The sequence below is a fragment of the Trifolium pratense genome, linkage group LG2, assembly GCF_020283565.1.
Source record: "Trifolium pratense cultivar HEN17-A07 linkage group LG2, ARS_RC_1.1, whole genome shotgun sequence".
Classification (NCBI taxonomy): Eukaryota; Viridiplantae; Streptophyta; class Magnoliopsida; order Fabales; family Fabaceae; genus Trifolium; species Trifolium pratense.
This window is the reverse complement of record NC_060060.1, coordinates 17270688-17294078: the sequence shown is the minus strand read 5'-3', so window position 1 is coordinate 17294078 and position 23391 is coordinate 17270688. Positions and strand designations below refer to the sequence as shown.

Here is a 23391-nt window from a genome sequence, read left to right as displayed (position 1 = left end):
TAAAGTTAATGTTGTAAACTGATAACTCCGTTATTTCACACTAAAGGTTACTTAATTCAAGGGATTTTAAAGGACATTTTGATGCTTGGGAGCCTTAAAATAAGAGAAATACATGGTTTTGAAGAGTTTACTTGTGCTGGAAGAAACAGGAGGAAAATGAAGAAAATGCAGTTTCTGCCTGCTGCGCGTAGCGCGAGAAGGCCTGCACGTAGCGCAGAGAAAATGCTGTTTTTGGTTCTAAAATTAATGTTGTAAACAAAAGAGAGACTCCCTTAGAGAATATAATTTCTTTGCCATAGTTTTTAAATTCTTTGTTGATGATTAAAACTCATAATTGTCCACTGCCACTGGAAAAAAGAACTACAAAGACCTGATATAATCTAGCAGTCAAATAATGTTGCGAATAGTTAATTGAGGAAGATATTTTAAAGATATTTGTAAATTGAAAAATTTTAGAGCAATCTATTAGCACAAGTTACAATTAATTGATGAATGGCGCAGATGTTCACATAAGGAGAAAAAAAAATGAAAATCTGGTTATACATATTTTATACATCAATATATGTTAGTGACTCATCTTACATTGTATCCTGTCTAATACATATTTAGGGGGAAAGGTATATGAAATAGGCAATTATTATTTTATTTTATGGTCACTTCCAACTTTTCCAACTCTAAAGGCACATCGTTCCCTTCAATCATTGTTGCAGTAACTCATCTTACATTGCATCCTGTCTAAATTGTACTTATGGGGGACTGTTTGATCTTTTACTATGATTGAGTAACGTCGTTCATCCTCATAAGTTACAACAGCAAAAACAAATGGGAAAAATATTTTTGCATTCATAGGTATATATCGAATCCAATCAATGAAATAAAAGCAAGTTCACTCAATTGCAAACTTCGTTATTTTCTCCACAAGTTTCAGTGGTATTTACCACTTCGTCTACATACAAAAAATAAAACTATACAAAATGCTAAATAAGCGCTATTGATCTCCATGCTGCAACTCCAACATATTCTTTTTTAACTTTAACATTCAACATGTCCAGTGATAATACTCCATTGATCACTAGTGGTACTCCAGACTAATTCACAAAGAGAAAATGTTTGGTAAGCAATATTAGCAGTTAAAAAGAGGATAAATGTAGTTTTTGGTATGAGAAATTACTCTTTGAGGGTTGCTCAATCCAAGGGCCATTCATTACATTCAATATACTGCATGCCTCACTATATTGCAGATCTGGCAACAACTTTGGGGTAAGTAAGAAACACCTGCATAAGATTAATGGTCACTTTCATAGTATGAATGCATTAACTGGTTGCAGAATTACGAATGTAACATCAGGTTTTAATATCAAATTTTAAACGACGGAATTGAAAAGATCGAGTAATAGTAGTCAGTACTCACTGTGGTGTATTTGGCTTGCTTGCTGCTCTCACTAATTGCTGAAACATTTTCCTTTCATTTATTGGGTCCATACCTGATAAAAATAGAGTCAATGAAGGTCTCTTAAGTGCTGTCTGCGGTTAATCCCGAAAGAATTTACTTCAAAGACTAACCAACCTTGATTGATCTCATCAACAACTATAAATGGGCAGTTTATAAGATCTTGAAGGGAAACAAGATAAACTATAGTTGATACTGATCTCTCCTGGAAAATCAAAATTAAAGGTTAATTAGTTGATACTGATTTCCCATGCCTTTACAATATCATGGGATACCAAAACACCCCTCAGGCCTAGTACATAAAAAGTGTGGAATAAAGCGGGTGAAAAAATAGCTAAGGTCCCCATCACACCCTGCCTAGCCCACGACTAGACATTTGGAGCTGGGATAAATGCAAGTTGCCCAATATTAGATGTAGAATAGGCTATGATGCCATCTTAGAATTTGGACTAGACCTAAATGAACCCAAAACCTAGCTTGACATGAGGATTGCACAAGTCTTTATAAGGACTACTTTGACCGTATCTCTAGTCGATGCAGGATCTCACCACACCACCGCACAACAAAGACTCGGAAGCGTGAACAAATGCAAGTTGCCCAATAGCAGAGATGTCAACACCTGAAGAGTGGTATGGTATGAATAATGACCATAAGTGGAGGAAACCCTCACCAAAAAAGCTAGCTTTAGGGTTGAGATAAACCCAACCAAAATTCTAAGAATTACCAACCTTAATGATCATGGCAACAACTTTTTTTGTTGAAATAAAGGGAATGGCTATATACTAGATATTTTTTTGTGGGTTTGCTGATGTTCATATTACATGGTTTTAATTTGATAACATAGATTGTTTATTTTCAGGTCTCTGTTACGCTAGACACAAAATCTATACATATAGAAGAGCCGAGAAAACTCATGTTCATCTACAAATCAGAGGAGGCAGAAAACAAGAGGACAAGGACAGTTTATATTATCATAAACCTGAAATGATAGATCTTCTACTTATCTGCATACAACATGAAGAGAAAAGCAGCTAGCGGTGATTACCATCTTGCTATGTATTTTAGTTGAAACCTGAACTAGTAAATCTTTTTCTTATCTGTATACCACTGTAAGATAAAACCACCTAGGTGCAATTACAATCTTATTATGTTATGATGATGCAAGTCTCCGACTCTGATCATTGTTTGGAAGTTATGAGTGAAATACGGGGTGCTAACAACTATTTTAATGTAGGAAACAAATAATTAGAATCACAGCCAAAATTACATAGCTGCCATTTCCAAAGAAATGGAAAAGCTGGACTGTCTATGATCACAGTCAGCCATGAGGCCCATGACAATTGACTTCCATTGTCAGATAACAACTAGACAGTTACACCAAAATTTGATATTAATTTGTATACATGCTTAGCCTATTAGATCTTTAGAACTATTAAACAATAGCCAACAAGCCCTAATGCAGGATGACATTTCATTGCTTTACTTGAAATTCTCGGAGGTAATAGTGGAAGCCTATAAAACTTAGAACTTAGAAATTGAAAAATAGTTGATGAAACTAGCTGCATATAGGTGATGAAAAATAGTTGGCTACATGTATTATGTAATCACCTTTGCATCAAATTCAAAGAAAGCCATTCGTTGTTCAACAAAACTTTGACTGTAACCCACAGATTCAACAAGAATATCCTGTCAATTGGCCAAATATCAACAGTAAAAAACCATATTCCTTTATTAACATGATTTTTTTATTAATGAAAACTTTGGGTGAAGGGATGGCACTCAGTCTAAGGAAAGACAAAATCCAGGCTCAGTAATCACTTGTGAAGGGAATTACATTTACCTCAACTCAACCCAATGGAGCTCGAAACCACAACAAGCTAGATGCAAGTTTTGTCATGCTCAACTAAGCCAACCCATTAGAGTGTCAATTAACATGATATTAAGCAGTAAAAAGAATATAAATCACCTTAATTTTAATCACATTATGAAATCGCTGAATGTTACATTCTGTTGCCTGATCAACAAGCTTCACTAACTCGGTATCTAAATCATCCTGCTCCTCCATCGACTTCAGTATCCCTTTCTTTTGTTCTATAGGTCAAAAACACACATTTGGTTTATAGTTGAAAGAAAAATGTTAATCTGATTCTTAAATATCTTTCAATATAGTATATCTCTTATACTTACCAGTATACTGAATTATTGCTTGTCATTTTGTTTTTCCTCTTTCTGCAGTGTATTACTAATGTCCTCCTAAAAGAAATCAGGAAAAAAAAAATTCAAACTTTAGTTAGGCATATTTCTTCGAACACAGATTCCTTTAAAATTAAAACTTCCATAAAGAATACATGTACCCTTCATTAGGAAAAAATCACAAGACAGATTTATATCAGTATATTGAATAAAAATATAAAATAATCTGTAGGCTACCTTCTGTTTACGAAGATTAGCAGCCTGATTCCGTAAGCATTTTTCCTCGTCTTGAAAGCTTTTCATACTTTCCTCCAAGGAAGCAATGAGTTCTTGATGCTCCCTTTTCTGGGAGCTCAGATTCTCAATGTCCCTCACATTTAAATCTAAATAGTGCAATAAAAGTTAAAAAGAGAGACAATAAGGAACCAGTATTAAAACTAAATCATGTGATCCATTTGGTTTATAGTGATGGATCAGTCACTGTTGTAGCGAAAGAAGCAGGGACGGTTGAGGTGTTAGCTCAGTGGTAAGAGTTTAGTCTTGTAAGTTATAACCCCAATGTACAGGCTTCAAGTTCCCTCAGGAGTCAGGACCGTTGTAAAATGATCATTAGTGACACTTAACTTATATCTGTTTGTATATTATCCGTTTTATATAATGCAATTTTTCCTGCTTGCAATGGTTTAAATTCACATTCCATTACTAACAGGATTATGAATTGAAGCTGCTATGCAAAGAAGGGAATTCTGCTATTTCAAGGAGGTTTGCTCTTGGTAATACAAGTATAGATGAAGTGTTGATTACTACAAGAGAATCAAAAGAAAGATTAGCTTGTGATTATCGCGGTTTAGTTGCATCGATTGTGGCTCACTATCAAGGCAAATGATTACGCATTGAAGACCTTATTTTTAATCCATCTCAAAAGACAAAGTGTAGATTGTAAAGCTTTTGAGAATGAAGAGAAGAGTAATGCAGATATTTTAGCAGTGAAAGGTTTATTTCATTTGAAGTTGAAATATGCATTCCCCTAATTGTTGCAGTTTGAAAGAATAATGAACAATGGTTTGCAACATACAACCTTCACCAATAATAGAACAAATTAATCTTTTTTTCAACAAATATTTAATAAAGTACTATACATGAAGGAAACTATGTTTTCCTCTGCCTCATTTTAAACTCAATCCTTATGAAGCTTTTTTTTTTTTTATGTTGCAGAGAGGAAGTTGCATTTACTTCCATCGTTGTTTATATATTCAACAAATATGAATATGCAGAACCAATAACAACATGAAATCTTCTACTTGTTCCATTTAGAACCAATAACAAATATGAATATTACAAACCCTACTGCATTGTACTCTGTCTGACCGAGTGACCGGATCATGCAGGTTATTAGGAAACATACAAAGATGCATTCAAATCATAACAAAATACAAACTGAATATCAGCAAAGTATATCCAATGTTGTGGCAATCAATAGCAACTTTACAAGAAGAATGATGACAATAAGTAATAACAACATGCCTCAGTTTTGTCTTCAATTCATCATGTGAGCTGATTTTCATCCACTTAGTCTTTTTTTTTTTTTTAATGGCACATCCACTTAGTCTTTGATCATCTGAACGAGTTTGGTTCCTCTCATCTGAACATATCAAATAAGCATTTTTCTTTCATTAGCTCCAAAGACATAATTGCCAAATTTTTGTTGTAGAAAATGTTCTTCAGACAAGTAATTATATTCTATTTAGATTCTAATTTGCAAAAACAAGTAATTATAATTGTTTTTACATAGGAAAACTTAATGAGTTATAGATAAGTCTCAAAGTCTCAAACCAACAAACAATTTCCCTATTAAAAAAATGGGAAAAGCTAACATGTCTCTTAAGGCGAAAATTGTGCACTTTATCACTTTAAAAATAAAAGATTGTTTTATTCAAGACTTAATTACTATTTCAAGTATCTTTAACATGTGCCCTAATGTTAGCATGATCCAAACAAATTAGTAACATAGAATCTAGACCCATGAAATGATGATATGAAAATCTTTAAATTGTGAACGTGAATGAACGCGTATGTACAAAAAATGTACCTGAAATGGGAACACAACTTGTCACCACATTATGACTTGGCCAGTGAGTGAGCAATTTTGGACCAATATTGTTCCTTCCTTTTATACCTTTCTTCTAACAATGGGCAATACCAAATGCCCGGTATCTCAAGAGAGTCAGGGAGGTTGCCTTCTGGTAATGACTCAAGCTTTTCACAATCCAAAAATTCAAGTGATTTCAACGAGGAAGGGAGGTGGCATTGTTCTTTGCCGTGTAGTCGGAAAGATTGATTGTAATTTGGGAGGTAGAGAAACACCTTCACAAAATGACAACCGTACACATTCCAGTGACAACTCTTCAAGAGAATTGAGCATGTCCATCTTAAGCTTGACTTTAAACAATCCAATTGACTCATGGGATGAGATAGCTAGTGACTGGAGGCTTGAAGGTCTTCATATCTTCATAAAACGCCATAAATGTTAACCTTCAAGTGGTGTTTGTTTGTTTGCTACTTTGCTTGTTTTACTTTATTTTATTTTAAAATAGACATCAACATCTCAAGATATAACCTAATCTTTACATTTTAGTATTTTACTCAACATTATCTTTATGCATTTTTTTTGTTTTTACTTTCAAGATCAACTCATTTATTACAAAGCTCAAATCAAGTCATCTGGTTTACAAACCAAGTTCAACTTGTTTGATTCGAGTTTCAAACTAATACATTAGTTTGGTTCATTACTGGTCATAACTCTGGTGTATGCATGCTTCACAATCCCAACCTACTTCAAACATGTGGAAATAAATAGACTTAGATCCTCCACATTCAATATATCTCTCCAACTTCAAATCGAGTCATTTGGTTTACAAACCAGTTTATGGATGTAGTTTTTCGTAGGTTGAAGTTTGCTATATAAAAATATTTAGCAGCGCAGCATGTTGTCTGTCTACCTCTCTATATGTTTCATAGATTCATTGTATCATTTTTTTCCTCTGTGACATTCTTTTCTCTCTATTAATCTCTTATTATAGCTGTTGCAGGTGCAATACAGATGTAGAAAATCCAATTTCAACAATAAAGGCATGTAGAGAAAAAAAAAATTAAAAAATAAAAAAGGAAGCCCCTTTTGCTTAGGATTTAAATCTAGAAACCAACATGCTGAGATTTTTACTGCATACAGAGACAATGAAATTGAACCTCATCCGTACTACACAAATCCCTCACGACTAGATCAATCCTAATTGCTGACGAACATGCTGAGATAAGCAGTTTTAACGTCTCAAGTAGTTTTATAATTTTTTTTTTCACATTCCTTCCATCAAATCTATATTTCACCTAAGTTAATAAGGTGGTGAACACAATGATTTCTAGTATATAGTAGAATGACAGGTTTACGTCATAAGTTCTGTATCCTTTAGATATACAACAGCTTGAGAAGGTAAAAAATGATACATGTTGAATATACCTTTAACATTTTGGGTGGGCAGAGGGAAATGGGGTGGTGAAATATCAAAAAGAAAAGATTATTACTTTCCTACTGATCAAGAAGGGGACTCCCTTCTCTTGCAAGGACAAACAGACCGCCATCTCCCCTTGATATCCGCAAGTCCTTATCGAGATATGTGGTAAGAAGCCAGGAACTTGCCCTCCTCTCACCGGGTATGGGAATCTTAAGAGGTGACTGACCTGAAATGACACGAGATATGTTTCCCACCACACCCTCCAGAGGACCGAGAGATTGTTGCAGAGGTGATAGGCTAATATTTTGGCCAAAAATACTTATGTTTTCTGGTAGATCAATTTTAGACTTTATCTCTGGAGGTTGAAATGATCCTTCTTTGAAAGTAACCTGTTTTCATTTAGAAATGTTAGCAAGAGTTCCTAGTCATATGAAATCTAAAAATTTACAAGCATGCTTAAGAAACTAATGACTAACGTATAAAAAAGGGTAGCATATTTATAGCAATATCACTGACATTATGCAGTCCAGCAGCAAATCTCTATTAACTAAAGAACAAATACAATGTGACTTGAAATATCAACAGCTACTTATTCAACTACTCAAGTACAGATACAATACTATGAACTCAGAAAGTATTAACAAATACATTACATATAGTACTTCAAATATATTGCTTCATACTAAGAAAACCATTCGTCAATTTTCACACAACGAGCAGACGAGCATATGAAAGAAACAATTTTCAGAACTTAAATATCCTAATTGAGAGTCTTAAGGACTCTAGGAGCCCAACTACGGCTTTTATAAGTTGAACATCTTAATTTTTAATTTTTTTAGGAAGCATGTTATGCTTGACTGCCTGACTCACTGCCTGAGTAGTTAACTTAAGTGGAAAATTTATACAATATTGTTCCATATACCAATCTCATCTAGGTTTTTTTTAATGGTCCACAACCCCGAGTTTAGCCACGACCTCGTGCCTCGTGGCTCTTTGTCTCTGCAAACACAACGCAGCAGCAACTGGAACCTCATCAGCCGTATTTTACTGCAATTCTCCGTAATATCAAAGATAGAAACCGCAATTAAAAACCTTGATCTTATCTAATGAGAAAAGGCTTTGATTATTGTTGCAGATATTCATGTTACCTTTTTTCCTTTCACCTAGGCATGCATCTTTTTATACCTCTTTCACATGAACCTCTAGAACCTTTTGCCTTTATTAAATTTAGTAATTTATGAAGGTTTTCATGAGAATACCTGTACTCTTGTAGGGCTTCGGACTTCAAATGAGGCAGATGCACTGAATGACAATGAGGCAACAGGGCTAGACAATGTCACAGAGTTTATAATAGTGAAACTATCAGTATCAATTGTTTGCAAGATTTTATCCACCTTCAACAAAGGTAATGATCCTGCTGCTAGAAGGGGCAACAGTTCAGAAGATGCTGTGTACCTGAAATCAGTTTAACAATCATATCATACAGATATACAATAAACACTCACTAATACAACATTAGAACACATTGAGTTAATTACATCAGTACCTATAGCACCTTCATTTCTAAGATACAAAATCCTCATATGTTTGCAATGCAAAGTACCAAGTCCTAAATACTGCTAACATAAAAAGATCATTAATAATTCATGCTTTCTCTATCAAATACTCCACATTGAAGGGTGTCTAGTGTCCGACATATGGTTACACTTACATATACTACAAATATTTCATTTTCACAACTTATTGCCTGTGTTGATCAATGTCGTGTCTGGTATCCGTATTTGTGTTTCATAGTCTATTTATACAAAGATTTCAAACTATGATGTCAATCAAACTTTCACTACCCTATTTAATTACAACTATATCAACTTTAGGCTGTGTTTCGCAATGTCACATTTTGAGCTTATAGCCTATAAGCTCAGATGACAAAAAAAAAAGACTCCTTTGGTAACACTTTTTACTCACGAGCTTATAGCTTATTTTACTAGCTTATAGCCTATACTGATAAGCTAATTCAATTAACTTATCACTTTTAAATTATCATTTTTTCTCACAATTTTACCCTTGTCATCTTACTTGAAAAACATTAAATATTAATTAAACATACATTTTTTATGTCATTTCATATTTATAAGTTAGTTCAACAGTTAATTTTACCAAACACTACGAAACACCACAAATTCAATCAGCTAGCTTCACCCCTATAAGCACATCCACTAAAAGCTAGCTTATCAAGTTATCAGCTATCTACTAATATTTGCCAAACAAGCCTTAAACTCTTATCATAATTATAATACAAAAATTAATATTAAACACTAAATAAAAAACATTAATATTAAACACAAATTCAAAACATGCAAAATGAATCAAACTTACAGCAACACCCAATTTCCACTTAGAAGCTCAAGTTCCTCTACCGGAGCGGGAGTAGGATTAGCAGCTTCCAATTGAGCCACCAACTCAGATACCTCAGCTCGAACCTCCGACCCAGCTCGGAACCCAAGCTCAGTCCCAAAGACAGTATCAACAAGAGCACGCTTCAGCCCCTCATTCTCATCACCAACTCCCTCCTCCACCGGAGTTTCCGCAGTAAAAGTTCCATTTCCGGCATCGCTATAGCTTCCAGCATCAGTTCCCGCTCCCGCTCCCGCTCCCGCTTCTTTCCCCCATTCATCCTCGTTCTTGGAAGGAACCGAACTTGAAACCTTGGAGGATAAAGACGGTTTAGCTTCGGGTACAGGTTCAGATTTCTCGCCCCACTCGTCGGTGATTTTGGGAGATGGTATATCGGCGTCGCCGATGTCGCCGGCGGCGATGAAGCGAAGAGAAGGGAAACGTGGAGAGCGAGGAGAGAGAGAGATTCGAGATTGAAGAGATGAGAGAGAAGAAGGTTTAGGGTTTTGGGAGAAGATGAGAGGAACGCGAAGAGTGGAAGAGAGAAGAGACATCGCGAAACGGTTGAAACGGAAACTGAAACTGAAACTGAAAATTTTGAAGCTTTTTTTTGTTTTGTTTATGTGTCACCGGAAAAAAGAAAATATCAAAGAACTCGTGGAAAGTGTGAATCACCCAAAATAAATAAAGGAATATCCTAATTTACTAAAATACTAAAATAAAATAGGAGTGATAGCTAATTAGCTATCACAAATATCATTAAACTACTTATTTGGTCATGATTTTATAACTCAACAACCAACAAAATGTTCCATAAAAAATAAAAACCAACGAAATGTTAACAGAAAAACTTTTGTTATTTTATTAAAGAAACAGAGAAAAATATGGTATAGTTTGGGAGATTAGATCAGAATTCAAGGAAATGTGCAGGTCTATATGATGTAAAAATATCTTATTTTTAAACTATTTTTTAGAGATAAAACTAATAACATGATTTCATCGATGATCATCGATACGAGACAGTTCACAATTAGTTTTTTTTTTTTTTGACAAACAAGACAGTCCACAATTAGTTAATTTATCTGCATAATGATTATCTTTCTCTAAAAAAGTGAGAAACATGAAAATGCATGTTCCTTAAAAAAAATGAAAATGCATGTGAGAACACTTGTTTAGACAATTAGTCCAACGATCGTGAAGCCTCCTAGGACCAAAGAACAATAAGAATATCTGTAAAAGCATCAACAACAACTTTAGAGTCATGCTATAACAAAATAAAACTCCAATTATTCTCCTTAGTTAACTCAATTTCCTTTATCGCTAAAACAAGGTCACCAAACAAGGAAGTTAGGGTACCAATGTAAAACTAAAACCACATTTCATGACACCAAAATGATCCCTACCAACTACCAAGCATCAATCGCTCCAATAGAGGCATGACCTAGAGACCCACGAGAAACTTCATATGTATTTATCTTGATCCACCGAAAGGAAGGAGAAGACTACAAAACTTCAATGATTGTTGGAGCACAACAAGGATTACCAACAATGCGGAAAGTCTTTAAAGCTTGGAAATTCAAAATCGACTTCGTCATAGTACCTTTGAATAACTTGTCAAACATTTGTACAAAAACCATAATGAAAGCGCAAATGTAAATTTGTTGATACAACATCTTTTTATTTTGAAATCTAACTTAATTTCTAGCAAACCAAATATCGTTAATAACAAAGATAAGAGATGTGTCTAACTTAGCTACTATTGAACTAAAAAACTTGTTGCATGGAATACAAAGAAAAAAAATTCTCACATTAAAATTATATTTGATAAATGTATTTAGCATGCATTTTGGTTTATGTACTTATTCATGTAGGAATATTCAAATGATGTTATGTTTTTCCAAATATACCAAAAAAAATTATAGAATAAAGATATTAGATGAAATTGAATTTTAAACTAATAAATAATTTTATTTTAATATAAATTTAACTTATTCATAATAATTTTGATTTGACCTACCTACTATATTATGTAATATAGTTTTCAAAATAAAATAAAACCTTATTTCATATTATTTCTTGGTCAATTACATTTATATTTTAGTCAATTACATTTATTAAAATTTCATATAATACAAAAAATTACATGGAATAAAAATAAAAGAAAATATTTTCTTTCTAACATAAAAAATTACATTGATATCCCTTTTGGTTTGTGTATATATAAGAAACAACATGTTTGCATACATGTATATCACCCCTATAACGACATAGTAAGCTTAAAAACAACACAATGACAAAGAGCTCTTCCTTAATATTTTTGTTGGTCCTTTTGATTTGTATAACTGGTTAGGCCTCTTACTTTCTATGCACATACTATGCATGTTTTGTTCTTTTATTTATGAAATTTATAATTTGTTCTTAATTTTATGATTAAATTTATTTATTATTTAATGGATGATATAGGGACACCAACATCAATTGAAGCAAGAGGACCCTTTCAATGCCCTAGAATGATCAATTGTACACAAGTATGCCAGGGATTTCCCAGCTGCTGTGTAAATGGTAAATGTATATGTAAACCGGATAAACCATGTCCTCCTTTGGATGATGTACCAATCATTAAACTAGAATGATATGCTGTTTAATTTGTAACATTCGAAACAATAAAAAAAATATTACTTGCAATAAAATGATTTTGATATGTAATTTGTGTATTTTTCTTCATTTATTAAAGTTAGATTTTAGAGACACCTTAAAAAAGTTCTCCAATGTCTAAAGAGAAATATGTATATGACAACGAGGTAGATAGAATAGGGTGAAGTTTTGTCTCCGATGCTTATGTCTTCTTACAAAAAAACTATATCAGCATCCGTTTTCCATTGCAGTTAGAATTTGAATCATTTTCATTAAAAGGAAATTATTTATGATAACAAATAATTAAATTCGTCAAAAATTAAAATAATTCGTCAAAAAATAAATAAATAAATAATTAAAGTTCACATTTTAATTCAATTGTCAGAAATGTTGAAATTGCGGATCAGACGCCACGACTTCCATTTTATGTGTGTGAGTTTTTAATGACATTTTTTATAAGATAAAATTTAGGGTGATGGGATGATGCCCTAGTCTAAGGGCATAAAAGACTTTAGGTCTCAAAGAGCGCTTACAAGAGTATTTACATTTATGACCCTCCAAAGGCACTAGCGGAGCTCGAACCGGGACCTCTTGAATTCAAGACCAAACATTTGGAGTTTAATGACCTACTCCATCCGTTTCAAATTACTTGACGTGTTAGAAAATTTTATTTTTTTTAAATTACTTGTCGTTTTGATAATTTAAGGTTATATTTTGTCTATTATACCCTCCTTCTTATTTTAAATCTTTTTATTGTATCTTTTTTTTCTTACTAAACTTCTTCGTATAATTTTTTTATTGTTTTTTTTAAAAAAAAAAATTGGTACACAACATATTAAATTTATTGGAAAGAGAAAGTGTGTGAAAAAAAAATTAGTGAATTAAAATAAGAGTATAATAAAAAAAATAAGGTGCAAAAATACATTTTCTTAATTTCTTGTTTTTTTTTAAAAAAACGTCAAGTAATTTGAAACGAATGAAGTATTACTTTTTATTTTGGTGGAACTCTGCGACCCTTCATAGAAGGTGGGTGGTTTATTTTGCTATGGTGTTGGGCTCAGATCTATCTCTTTGTACTTGAGTTGGAGTATCCCTTGTACTCTGATTAATAAAATATTTTTTGCTTATAAAAAAAGGGTAAAATATGTTTTCAGTCCCTACTTTTATAGAGTTTTGGTTTTCGTCCATATATTTTAAAATCACTTTTTTTAATCTTCAGTTTTGGTTTTAGTTCCAAATGTTAGGTCAACTAACTATTGACTAACAGAAGTCCATGTGGCGCTGACACGTTGGATTCCATTGACTCGTGACATCCTACATGGACATGTCATAATTATTTTAAATTTTTAAATTTTTTTTGGGTTTAAAATAAAAAATTGAACGATTTAATCAATAATTGGTTTTTGAGTCAGGATCCGTTGACACCAGGTGTCAAAGTTTACTTTGACACCAAATCCTATCCATTTATTTTATTTGATCTAATGGTTGAAATTTGTTTGATATTTTTTTTTTACAAAAATTTTAAAACAAATATTCTAATATTTAAGAACAAGAACCAGTGATCTGTTTTATTCAAGGAACCAATTTTCTTTTTCCATATTTTCAAAACCATTTTTTTTTTTGGAAATATACAACACAACATGCAAAATTCTCGAGAGAAAACTAAAGGCCATCAATATTTTTTGTGTTTGCTATTTTCATTCTAAATTATATATACTGCACCATAGATTAATTAAGCCATGGATTAATTTATGGTTGCAACATTATAATCGAATATGCTTTTGCAGAAATTAGATAAAAATTTGATCTCATAATTTGACAACAAAAAAAAATGATAAAAAAAGATAACCAGGTCGGGTCTTGTTGTTAATCGATATTGCTTATGAGGGATTGTGTAGCTTGGTGTTAGCAAGAGAGATAATTTAGGAGAAAATCATTGCTTTTAATATTAGAAGATTTGTTTTTAAATTTTTGTAAAAAAAAAAATATCAAACAAATTTCAACCATTAGATCAAATAAAATAAAACTTTGACACCTGGTAAGAGTTTCACTGATATTCAACGAAGGAAGTTAGGATTGCCATGCTCCTTATAATTTGATGCATCATATGTAAAACAACCACAAAAGGAGAGAAAACAAACATGTTGAATCTTGTACAACCGTTGCACAAATTAGCACCTGACACTTGTTTTTTTATTTAACATCATAATTTTTTTTTTACTTTCATTTCATTAAAATAAGAAACGATTTTTTTATAAATAAAATGTTTTTTTTTTTACAGAAATAAAACGTTTTTTTTATTTAACATAAAAAATTCATTTTTTTTGTGCAACGGTTGTACAAGATTCAACATGTTTGTTTTCTCTCCTTTTGTGGTTGTTTTACATATGATGCATCAAATTATAAGGAGCATGGCAATCCTAACTTCCTTCGTTGAATATCAGTGAAACTCTTAGCAGAACTAGAATGATGCTGAAACGTGTTCTTCATTCCCTTTTTCTTCTTTTTTCTCTTTTAAATAAAAAACAGAGAAAATCTAGATGAAGTGAAAACTTGAGGGTGAAATTAGAGAAAAATTGATGAGATTGAAGTCCAATCTCTTTCATCGGTGCAGCTGCTATGGCCTCATAGTGTGTATCAATGACACCTTCATTTTCGGATTCATTTTAACAAAGCAATTTTTCGAAAGACAGGATTCGAATTAAAATAGGTTCGGAATCCGAAATACTCTAAGGTATGTTGTTTGGTTCGAAGTAGATGGATGGGAGGGAAGGTGAGGGGATAATCTTGACCAAAAAAAGTATTTTTTTTATTAGTTTTTTTTTAAAACATAAAAAAAAATTAAAAAACAAAAAGTCTCAATTATTAGAGATTTGATTGGTTAAAAAAATGTTTTAATTGGTAAAGGAAATATTTTAAATTGTGATGGAACATTTTTAACAAAATTGTTTTTTTTTACAAGAATAAAAAACTTTTTTTTAAAAAAAAAATGATTTAATAAAAATAAATCTTTTTTTTGTCAAAATTACACACTCATCTCCCCTCTATCCACTTCGAACCAAACAAACCTTAAGTGATAATTTCATCTGTTTGAGAGAAGCCAGAAGAGCAATTTTTAGGAAAGTCCGACTTGTTATTGGATTGTACAATTATTTCGCCCGGTAACACTATGGACCAATGTTTTAAAAACCGGACCGGTCGTCGAACCGGCGAGGACACTGGGTCACTGGTTCATTGGTTGAACCACCAAGTCACTGGTCGAACCGCATGATAAACCGGATTAAATCGATGGAATAAACCGGTCTCTATATAGTTATTGAACCGATCTATATGTAGACTATAGTTAAAAAAAATCATAAAAAATTTGAAAATTTGAAAATTTCATAAACTCATAATGTCACAAGTTCTTAAATTTAAATCCTAAAAATTGTTATCACACATTAAAATAGTACAAAATAGAAATCCAAATAAGTTCATGGGGTTTGCTTCCTTGGCAAGCTTCCTTTGCTTAAAAAAAATAAAAATAAAAATCCAAATAAGTTTTAAATAATAACATAAATTTATAGAGTTTAGCAATTGACATAGTAATAAATTATGATAACAAAATTGCAATTTTCTTGTCTAAAAAACGTATTAGTAGAGTTATTAAACACACAAAAAACATAGGAAAAAAAATTAATATTTATTATAATAGGTATAATAGGTATTTTTTTATATTGATTATAATAGGTATTTATCTATTCAATATAGAAACTAATTATTATAATTTATTAGTCTTTATCATTTTTTGATAATCTTGTAAGGCTCATCGACTCATTCAATTCTAATATAATTGTATAATAGGTACTATTAATTTATGAATTTAATTTATCAAAGTTATTGGCCCAAGATAGAAAGAAAACGGGTTGCTATTATGAAGGCCCAATATACACCTTAGATTAGATTATGTTAAAAAACCCTAAAATTTTGATGGAAACAACATGTTTTCTCTTTCTTCCTGCTGCCTCCTCTTATTCTGTTAACTAGAACTTTGACCCATGCGGTGCATGGGTCTAATTAGGTGTAATATGTAACAATAAAAAATAAAATACAAAAATTCTAAGAGCATTTTCAATAAGAGTAGTATAGGGAATTTCATGGACTAATTATTCTATATTTGTTTATGTGTTTATTTTGTATTTTATATATAATTTTTGAACCCCATCGTTTTGTTTACTTATTAAGAAAAAATTGCTGATAACTAAAGGTTAAAAAATTGATGATAATTAAAGGTTAAAAAAAAAATTAAAGACGTAATCAAGAACATAAACTTAAGTAGACATCCATAAATAAATAAAAATTGTGATTAATTCCGCCGTTCAAATTTATTGAAAACAGGGTTAACATATTAGGATTCCTAAATTCTTTCATAATTGAAGCACATGTTTTAGCGGTTGAAAGGTTTTATTGTAAGTAAGAGATGCAGGTTCGATGACAAATCTATATATTTTTAATATAAAGCTACAATAAAAAGAAAGAGAAAATGAGGGGGAAAAAATTTGGTTTAGGATTAGCTTTTCCTATGAAAGTTGATGGAGCTTAACACTTTGTGGACATAATTTAAATCACAATTGGTCTGCTAGTGCATATTACAGTAGAAACTCTTTAAATTAATACTCGATAAATTAATAAACTCTCTAAAATAATAAATTTGTCTGGTCCCGACTTGGGCCAATGTAAAAAATTGAAAAACTCGATAAAATAATAAGATAATAATTTTTTGGGAGATCCCTTTATAATTTTCGGTCCCAAGAAAATTATAAATTAATAATTCATAGAAATTGAAAAAATATATTACACTCTATTGAAATATGATTCAATAGTTGTCTGTTTTCCAATGCATATGAACACAGTAGTTATTAATTTACGTTGAGTCTCAAGGTTCGCTGCAACGTAATTCTAAGAGGCATAGACTAATTTGCCTTTTTGTTTGGTATGTACAGTATAATTACTTAAAAATTCTTTAAATTAATAATTATTAATTTATCGATAAATTAATAACTCTCTAAATTAATAAATTTCTCTGGTCCTGACATTATTAATTTAAAGAGTTTCTACTGTATATCAATTGATCATCGGTTAATATTAAATCTGCAATATTAAAAACAAAATAATGAATGTGATTAGTGACATGACTATGGTTGTGTTTGGTTGTATTGCAAAAAAAAATTAATTTAGTAGAATTGAGTTTGATAATAACTTTCCAAATTACACGTGATAATAACTTTCCAAATCTCACATGATAATTATTCTCTAAATTTATGATCCGGTAGAAAAAAAATCATTGATCAGGAAAGACATAAAAATATTTCGTGATGAATAATATAGTCAACAATAATTTTGATATGATATACTTTTAAAATTGATGGTGCTTATCAATTATTGCACATAATTTTAATCACAATTGGTATACTTGCCATAATGGTTGGAAATATTGCCTTAATAAAAATTGCAAGATAAAATGAAGGGAAAACAAATTAGGGTTTAGAGTTTGCTTGTATATACAAGCTTATAATATAAAAGATAGGCAGAATATTATCCTCTCATTTTTGCCTGCCATATATGTTCTCCCTTTCTTTATTATTTCTTTGTTATGCATCAAATTGTTAATAAATATTTATTTGAAAGATAATCAGAAATATATTTTATCTTTTGTAGCTTCTCAACGATCCACACCATGCCTCTGCTCTGTTTCTTTATTTTGTTTTTTTGGTATACTCTGCTCTGTTTCTTTCTATTTTTTCCTTCTTCTTCTTCTTCTTTGTTTTTTTTTTAATTATAAAACGGCGTCGTTTTGTGACTTAGGTAAAGGAAAAAAAAAACATTCAAACCGCCGGTTTTCCAAAACTGCCGGTTTTCCAAAATCGTCGGTTCACTGGTTTTGACCGGTTCAATAACATACACGGTCCAACATTCAGACCAGATCGGTGACCCCTCCGGTTCCCGGTTCAACCTATTCAACCGGTCGGTCCGGTTCGATTTTTAAAACACTGTTATGGACTATGTAGAGCAATGAGTCAATGTGGTCCATTTCATATTACTTTATTTATTTATTTATTTATTTTACATTACATTATTTATTTATAGTAATATTTTTTTGACAACTTTATTTATACTAATATTGAATATCAATTAAGTTTACAATTAAATATTTTTGATTAATTACTTAAATTAGATAATAATTCCCAAAACTTTTAGGAATGCCATCTTTTCAAAAACCCACTTAGAAATTTTGGTACTTGAACGACTTGCAGCCCAATTTTTTACTTAGGCATATCGTTTGGGTAAAAAGATACTACTATGACTTTTTGTTGTTTTTTACGAGATTTACTTTTTCTTTCATTCGAATGTATTAAATATGACGACGCTTGAAATCATGTATATCAATCACTAAAAATACCATCAACTAACTACATGCATATCAATAACAAGGAACACTAACCAACTACATACATTGATTTTGAATTCATTCTTCATAATTCTCGCAGTATTAAATATGAATCTTAAAGTCACACATTATAAATTTAGATAGAAATACAAAACATTATAAATTTTAACCTTGTTAAATAATATACGTATTATATATTTATTATCTATCAAATAACTTATTCTTTTCTTAAATAGTCGCATAAAATTTTGTAATTTTTTTTTCCAGAAAAATTATAATTCTTGCTCGGGTACCACTTTGAATATAAATTATTTCTTTGATAACTTATTTTTCTTTGTCTATTCTAGTATATTTTCCTCTTTTATTTCTTTCATCTTCTATATTTTTCATCCTTTAGTAAGACCCCATAAACTACTCTACTGAAATTTCAATATGTGCTTCCATCAACATTTAAAGCAACTTGGTTTATAGGTCTCGAAAAGGCCTACAAACCAACTGCAGCACGAAAATAAAAACAAGAATTAATTGGAGAACATTCTGATACACATTTTATTTGAATATATACTGGTCTACCGTTGTGGTGAATAATTTTGATAGGTTAAAAAATAATGTTTAATATAGAAAATTAATAAACACTATTTATGAACCTATCAAAATTATTTATATGAAATATGATTGGATACATGTATTTTTTTTACACTAATATTGAATATTAATTAAATTTACATACATAAATAATTTTAACTATTTTTCCAAAAACCCACCTAGAAATGTTGGTACTGGACCGACTTGAAGCCTAACGTCCAAATTGATCCGACCAATTTTTAACAAGCAAATTGATTGGGGTAAATAGACATGATTATTTTTTTATAAATAATTTGGAACAGTAATATGGCATTCTTTTTTTTTTTTTTTCAAGAACAGTAAATGAAAATAAAAAATACAAGATTGTATTAAATCAATAAAAAGATTACAAATGAGCAAATGTATATTAAACCCGGTAACCAAATGTATACAATATATACATATCACGTTTTTTAGCTAAACTGGACATGCAAATGCATCATAAAAGAATTTAATCATCCCAACTATGTTGGCACCATCAACACTTTTCTATCATTTGTAGTATGTCCAAAATATATTAATTCAAAAGAGAAAAAATACAAAAGTGTGGGGATATAAACTAAACCCACAAAGAAAATCCATAGAACACATACTACTCAAATAACATGTACTACAAAACACTAAAAACTACGCCCTTGGGTATTCAGTTCCATCCGCATCAGACTTGACTAGAGAAAGTAGAGAATCTGGAGGCTTGTCAAATTCTTTCATTTCCATACATTTCATGGTATTTGCACCGTACTTTGCCATATAGTCTGCGCACTGGTTACCTTCTCTATATACACCCAATCCCTCGTGCGAAGCTCTTTGATGCAATCAACTACGGAAGCAACATAATCAAATGGTTGAAGTTCTGAGTCTTGCATAAATTTTACTGCTTGTAAACAATCTGATCTGCAATTCACTTTTTTTATTCTTTTTATTTGAACATCATCATCAATATGCCAAGCCACTATTTCTTCTTTTGACGATATATCCCAAGCCACTATTTTTTTTGTTGACAATATATCCCAAGCCACTGTTAATCCATTTAAAATGGCTAAAAGTTCTGTCTGAAGGCTGTCGGTATATTCAATGTGTCCGCTAAATCCTTTTATCCAGTTTCCTTGATAATCTCGAATAACACCCCCATAACCTGCTCTATTGAGATTTTTATTTGAGCTACCATCAACATTTAAGACCACCACGTCCTTCTCTTGTTCGGGATGAAGACGACGCCAAACAACCATCAATTTCTATGAATTAAGCATAAAATAAAACAAATATTAATTAGCATAGAGACAACTAAAATTAATACAGTTATAGTAATAAACTTACCAAATGAAATGAAAATACATCAATCTACTAAGTATTACTATTTTCAAAGTTTATAGTTAATGGCAAGGACATTTAAAATATAATTTATGATAAAGAAAATGGTAGACCCATTAAATAAATAGGAAAACAAGAAGAAAAAAAACCTGATCATATTTTACTACTTTGCTTTACAACATTAATATAATTCAACAGCTTTGTGAAAGAAAAAAAACAGTTCAGCTCATAAAATGAAACTAAAGAATTATTAAATTTAAATGTACTTTTAGTTTCTAGGTTTTTGTTAATTTATTTACAATTTTAGATCCTGCTTTTCAAAATATGAAGATATAGTCCAAATTCTTAAAATTTTCTTCGTCTTTAAATTTAAGGTTTATAATGGTATTAAACTAGCTAAGCTAATCTAAGTACAAAGACAAAGAACATTGGTAATTCCAAAATAATTTTGTTTCAACTTACTTTAACATTTTGAAACAAATGCATAAGAGGTGGTGGAACTTCAGGAGCAACAAATGGTGGGAACTTTGCATGACCAGAGCAAGCAGCATTCTCAGAATCGAACCTTTTGTTACTAAGCTCGAAAGTGCTACCTCATTTGGCATATCTGAAAAATACATATAGAAAATTTAGTAACACAACAAACAAACTATGAATCCCCGATAGAGACATAAATATCAGATATAACACTGACACTAACACATGAACACTATTAATGATTTGAAAAAATAAAAGTGTTTGAGTTAAAAACCGAACACATCTTTGATCTAAATTGTCAGTGCTTCATAACAAACATTTGCAGCTAAGAAGACAAAAGCTAGCGAAAACAAAAATTAAGGTATTTTTACCTGTAACACTCATTTGTGGGGGGATTGTAACTACTCACACCATGATTGTCATATCTTGATGATTGTTGTGGTCTACCGTAGCTAGAGAAACTTGGAAGAATTTGAAATTTTGATGGTTCAATCATGCCGTTGTTCAAAGACGAAGAATGAGATTGCTTCACGCCAAACATCGATAAGATTGTAAGTTTTTTGGTATTTACTATCGTTATATATATATATATATATATATATATATATATATATATATATATATATATATATATATATTAGAGATTAGAGGTTGTGGGCTTTTTTTTTTCCGGTATAGAAAGAATGTAGATAATTATAGTTGTTATTCCAACAACTTTATAGATAGAATAGACTTCAAGATAAACTATATAATAAAGTAAATAAAATTAAAAATAGTATAGATAGGCTTGAAAAAAAAGATAGAACAGTTTGATAAAGATAAAAGGGTTTGGGTTGGTTGTTGTCATTCCACACAACTTCGTGTGCTGTTTTGTGTATTTTTTTTTTTTTTGACAAAATAGTGAGGTTTTGCACTTGCCGTTTCTATTTTCACTTTTCTTGTGGTTTGTTACCCTGCCTCCCTAAATACTCCTTGTATTAGGTAGAGAGTTTATCAATAAAATTATGAGGAGTGTTAATGACACACTCTTCTAACACACTTCAATTAAACTTTTATTAAAAAAAAAATTCTTTTTTTTTTTTGTAAAAATACTAACTAATTTCCCCGAGATATTTTGTTAAGAAAATATATAAACTAATAATTTTTTTTTCTGCTATCCTATATGCCTAGATGGTTTTCAATACTTTTTTTAATTAAGATAATATATAACAACTTTTTTTAATATGCATTAAAATCTAACAACTTTATTTGTCAAAAAACATAAAATCTAACAACTTTACAATTTCGCTAATTTGTGCAACGGTTGTACAAGATTCAACATGTTTGTTTCCTCTCCTTTTGTGGTTATTTTACATATGATGCATCAAATTATAAGGAGCATGACAATCCTAACTTCCTTCGTTGGATATCAGTGAAACTCTTACCCGAACTAGAATGATGCTTTTTTTATTTAACATCATATTTATTTTTTTTTACTTTCATTTCATTAAAATAAGAAACGATTTTTTTATAAATAAAATGTTTTTTTTACAGAAATAAAACGCTTTTTTATTTAACATAAAAAATTCATTTTTTTTGGACAGATTATCTGAAAATTTAAAAAGAAACATTTTTTATTAAATCATTCTATTTTTTATTTAAAAAGAAACGGTTGATTAAATCATTCTTTTTTTTATTTTAAATAAAAGAAACATTTTTTATTATTGAGCAAAAAAAAATTATATTTTTTTTATTTTTTTTTTCTAAAATAAAAATTATGACGTGGCAGTCCACGTAAGATGTCATGTGTCAACGAAATCCAACGTGTTAGCGCCACGTAGACTTCTGTTAGTCAACAATTATTTGACCTAACATTTGGGACTAAACCAAAATTTAAAATTAAGGCTTAAAAGCAGTTTTGCCCCCCTATTTTGATTAAATCAAATTTTTATCCCCCCTGTTTTAAAACGCGGACTTTTACCCCCCTGTTTTATAATTTTTTGGATTTTGCCCCCCCAAAAATTCTGCTTTCGAGTCACAACTTCAAAGCTTCGCACAAAACTCAATTTGGATCAATAATTCACCAAATGAATATCGAAATGACCGTAATCAAGTTATCTTTCCATAGAATCAAAACACACTAAATTTGAAGTTACAAAGAGAAATTAATTACCGTTTTAGTGAAGGTATGACCCCCAGATATTCTGCACGAAATATGCTTTCGAGTCACAACTTCAAAACTTCGCACAGAATTCCATTTGATCCATAATTCACCAAACTGGTACCGAAACCGAAATGACTGCAATCGAGTTAGTTTTCCACAAAATCAAACTCCACTAAATTTGGAGTTACAGAGAGAGATAAATTATCATTTTAGCGAAGGTCTGTCCAAA

The 23391-nt window shown here is 31.0% G+C and overlaps 2 protein-coding genes and 1 long non-coding RNA gene across 3 annotated transcripts; all 3 read right to left on the bottom strand.

Moving 5' to 3' along the window:
- Positions 1–920: 920 nt before the first annotated feature.
- LOC123908294 (structural maintenance of chromosomes protein 5-like) lies at positions 921–1603 on the bottom strand. The gene is made up of 3 exons (XM_045958896.1): positions 1412–1603; positions 1172–1275; positions 921–1088 (listed from the first exon to the last, which is right to left on the bottom strand). The coding sequence occupies exons 1-3, from the start codon at positions 1480–1482 to the stop codon at positions 1033–1035; spliced, it is 231 nt and encodes a 76-aa protein (XP_045814852.1). The 5' UTR covers positions 1483–1603; the 3' UTR covers positions 921–1032.
- Positions 1604–3218: 1615 nt separating this feature from the next.
- Positions 3219–4001, bottom strand: LOC123908295. Its single transcript, XR_006809599.1, has 3 exons — positions 3881–4001; positions 3638–3703; positions 3219–3541 (listed from the first exon to the last, which is right to left on the bottom strand). It is a non-coding gene; the product is annotated as an uncharacterized LOC123908295 (long non-coding RNA).
- Positions 4002–7044: 3043 nt separating this feature from the next.
- Positions 7045–10304, bottom strand: LOC123908293 (plastoglobulin-1, chloroplastic). Its single transcript, XM_045958895.1, has 3 exons — positions 9529–10304; positions 8412–8607; positions 7045–7541 (listed from the first exon to the last, which is right to left on the bottom strand). The coding sequence occupies exons 1-3, from the start codon at positions 10098–10100 to the stop codon at positions 7227–7229; spliced, it is 1083 nt and encodes a 360-aa protein (XP_045814851.1). The 5' UTR covers positions 10101–10304; the 3' UTR covers positions 7045–7226.
- Positions 10305–23391: the final 13087 nt, after the last annotated feature.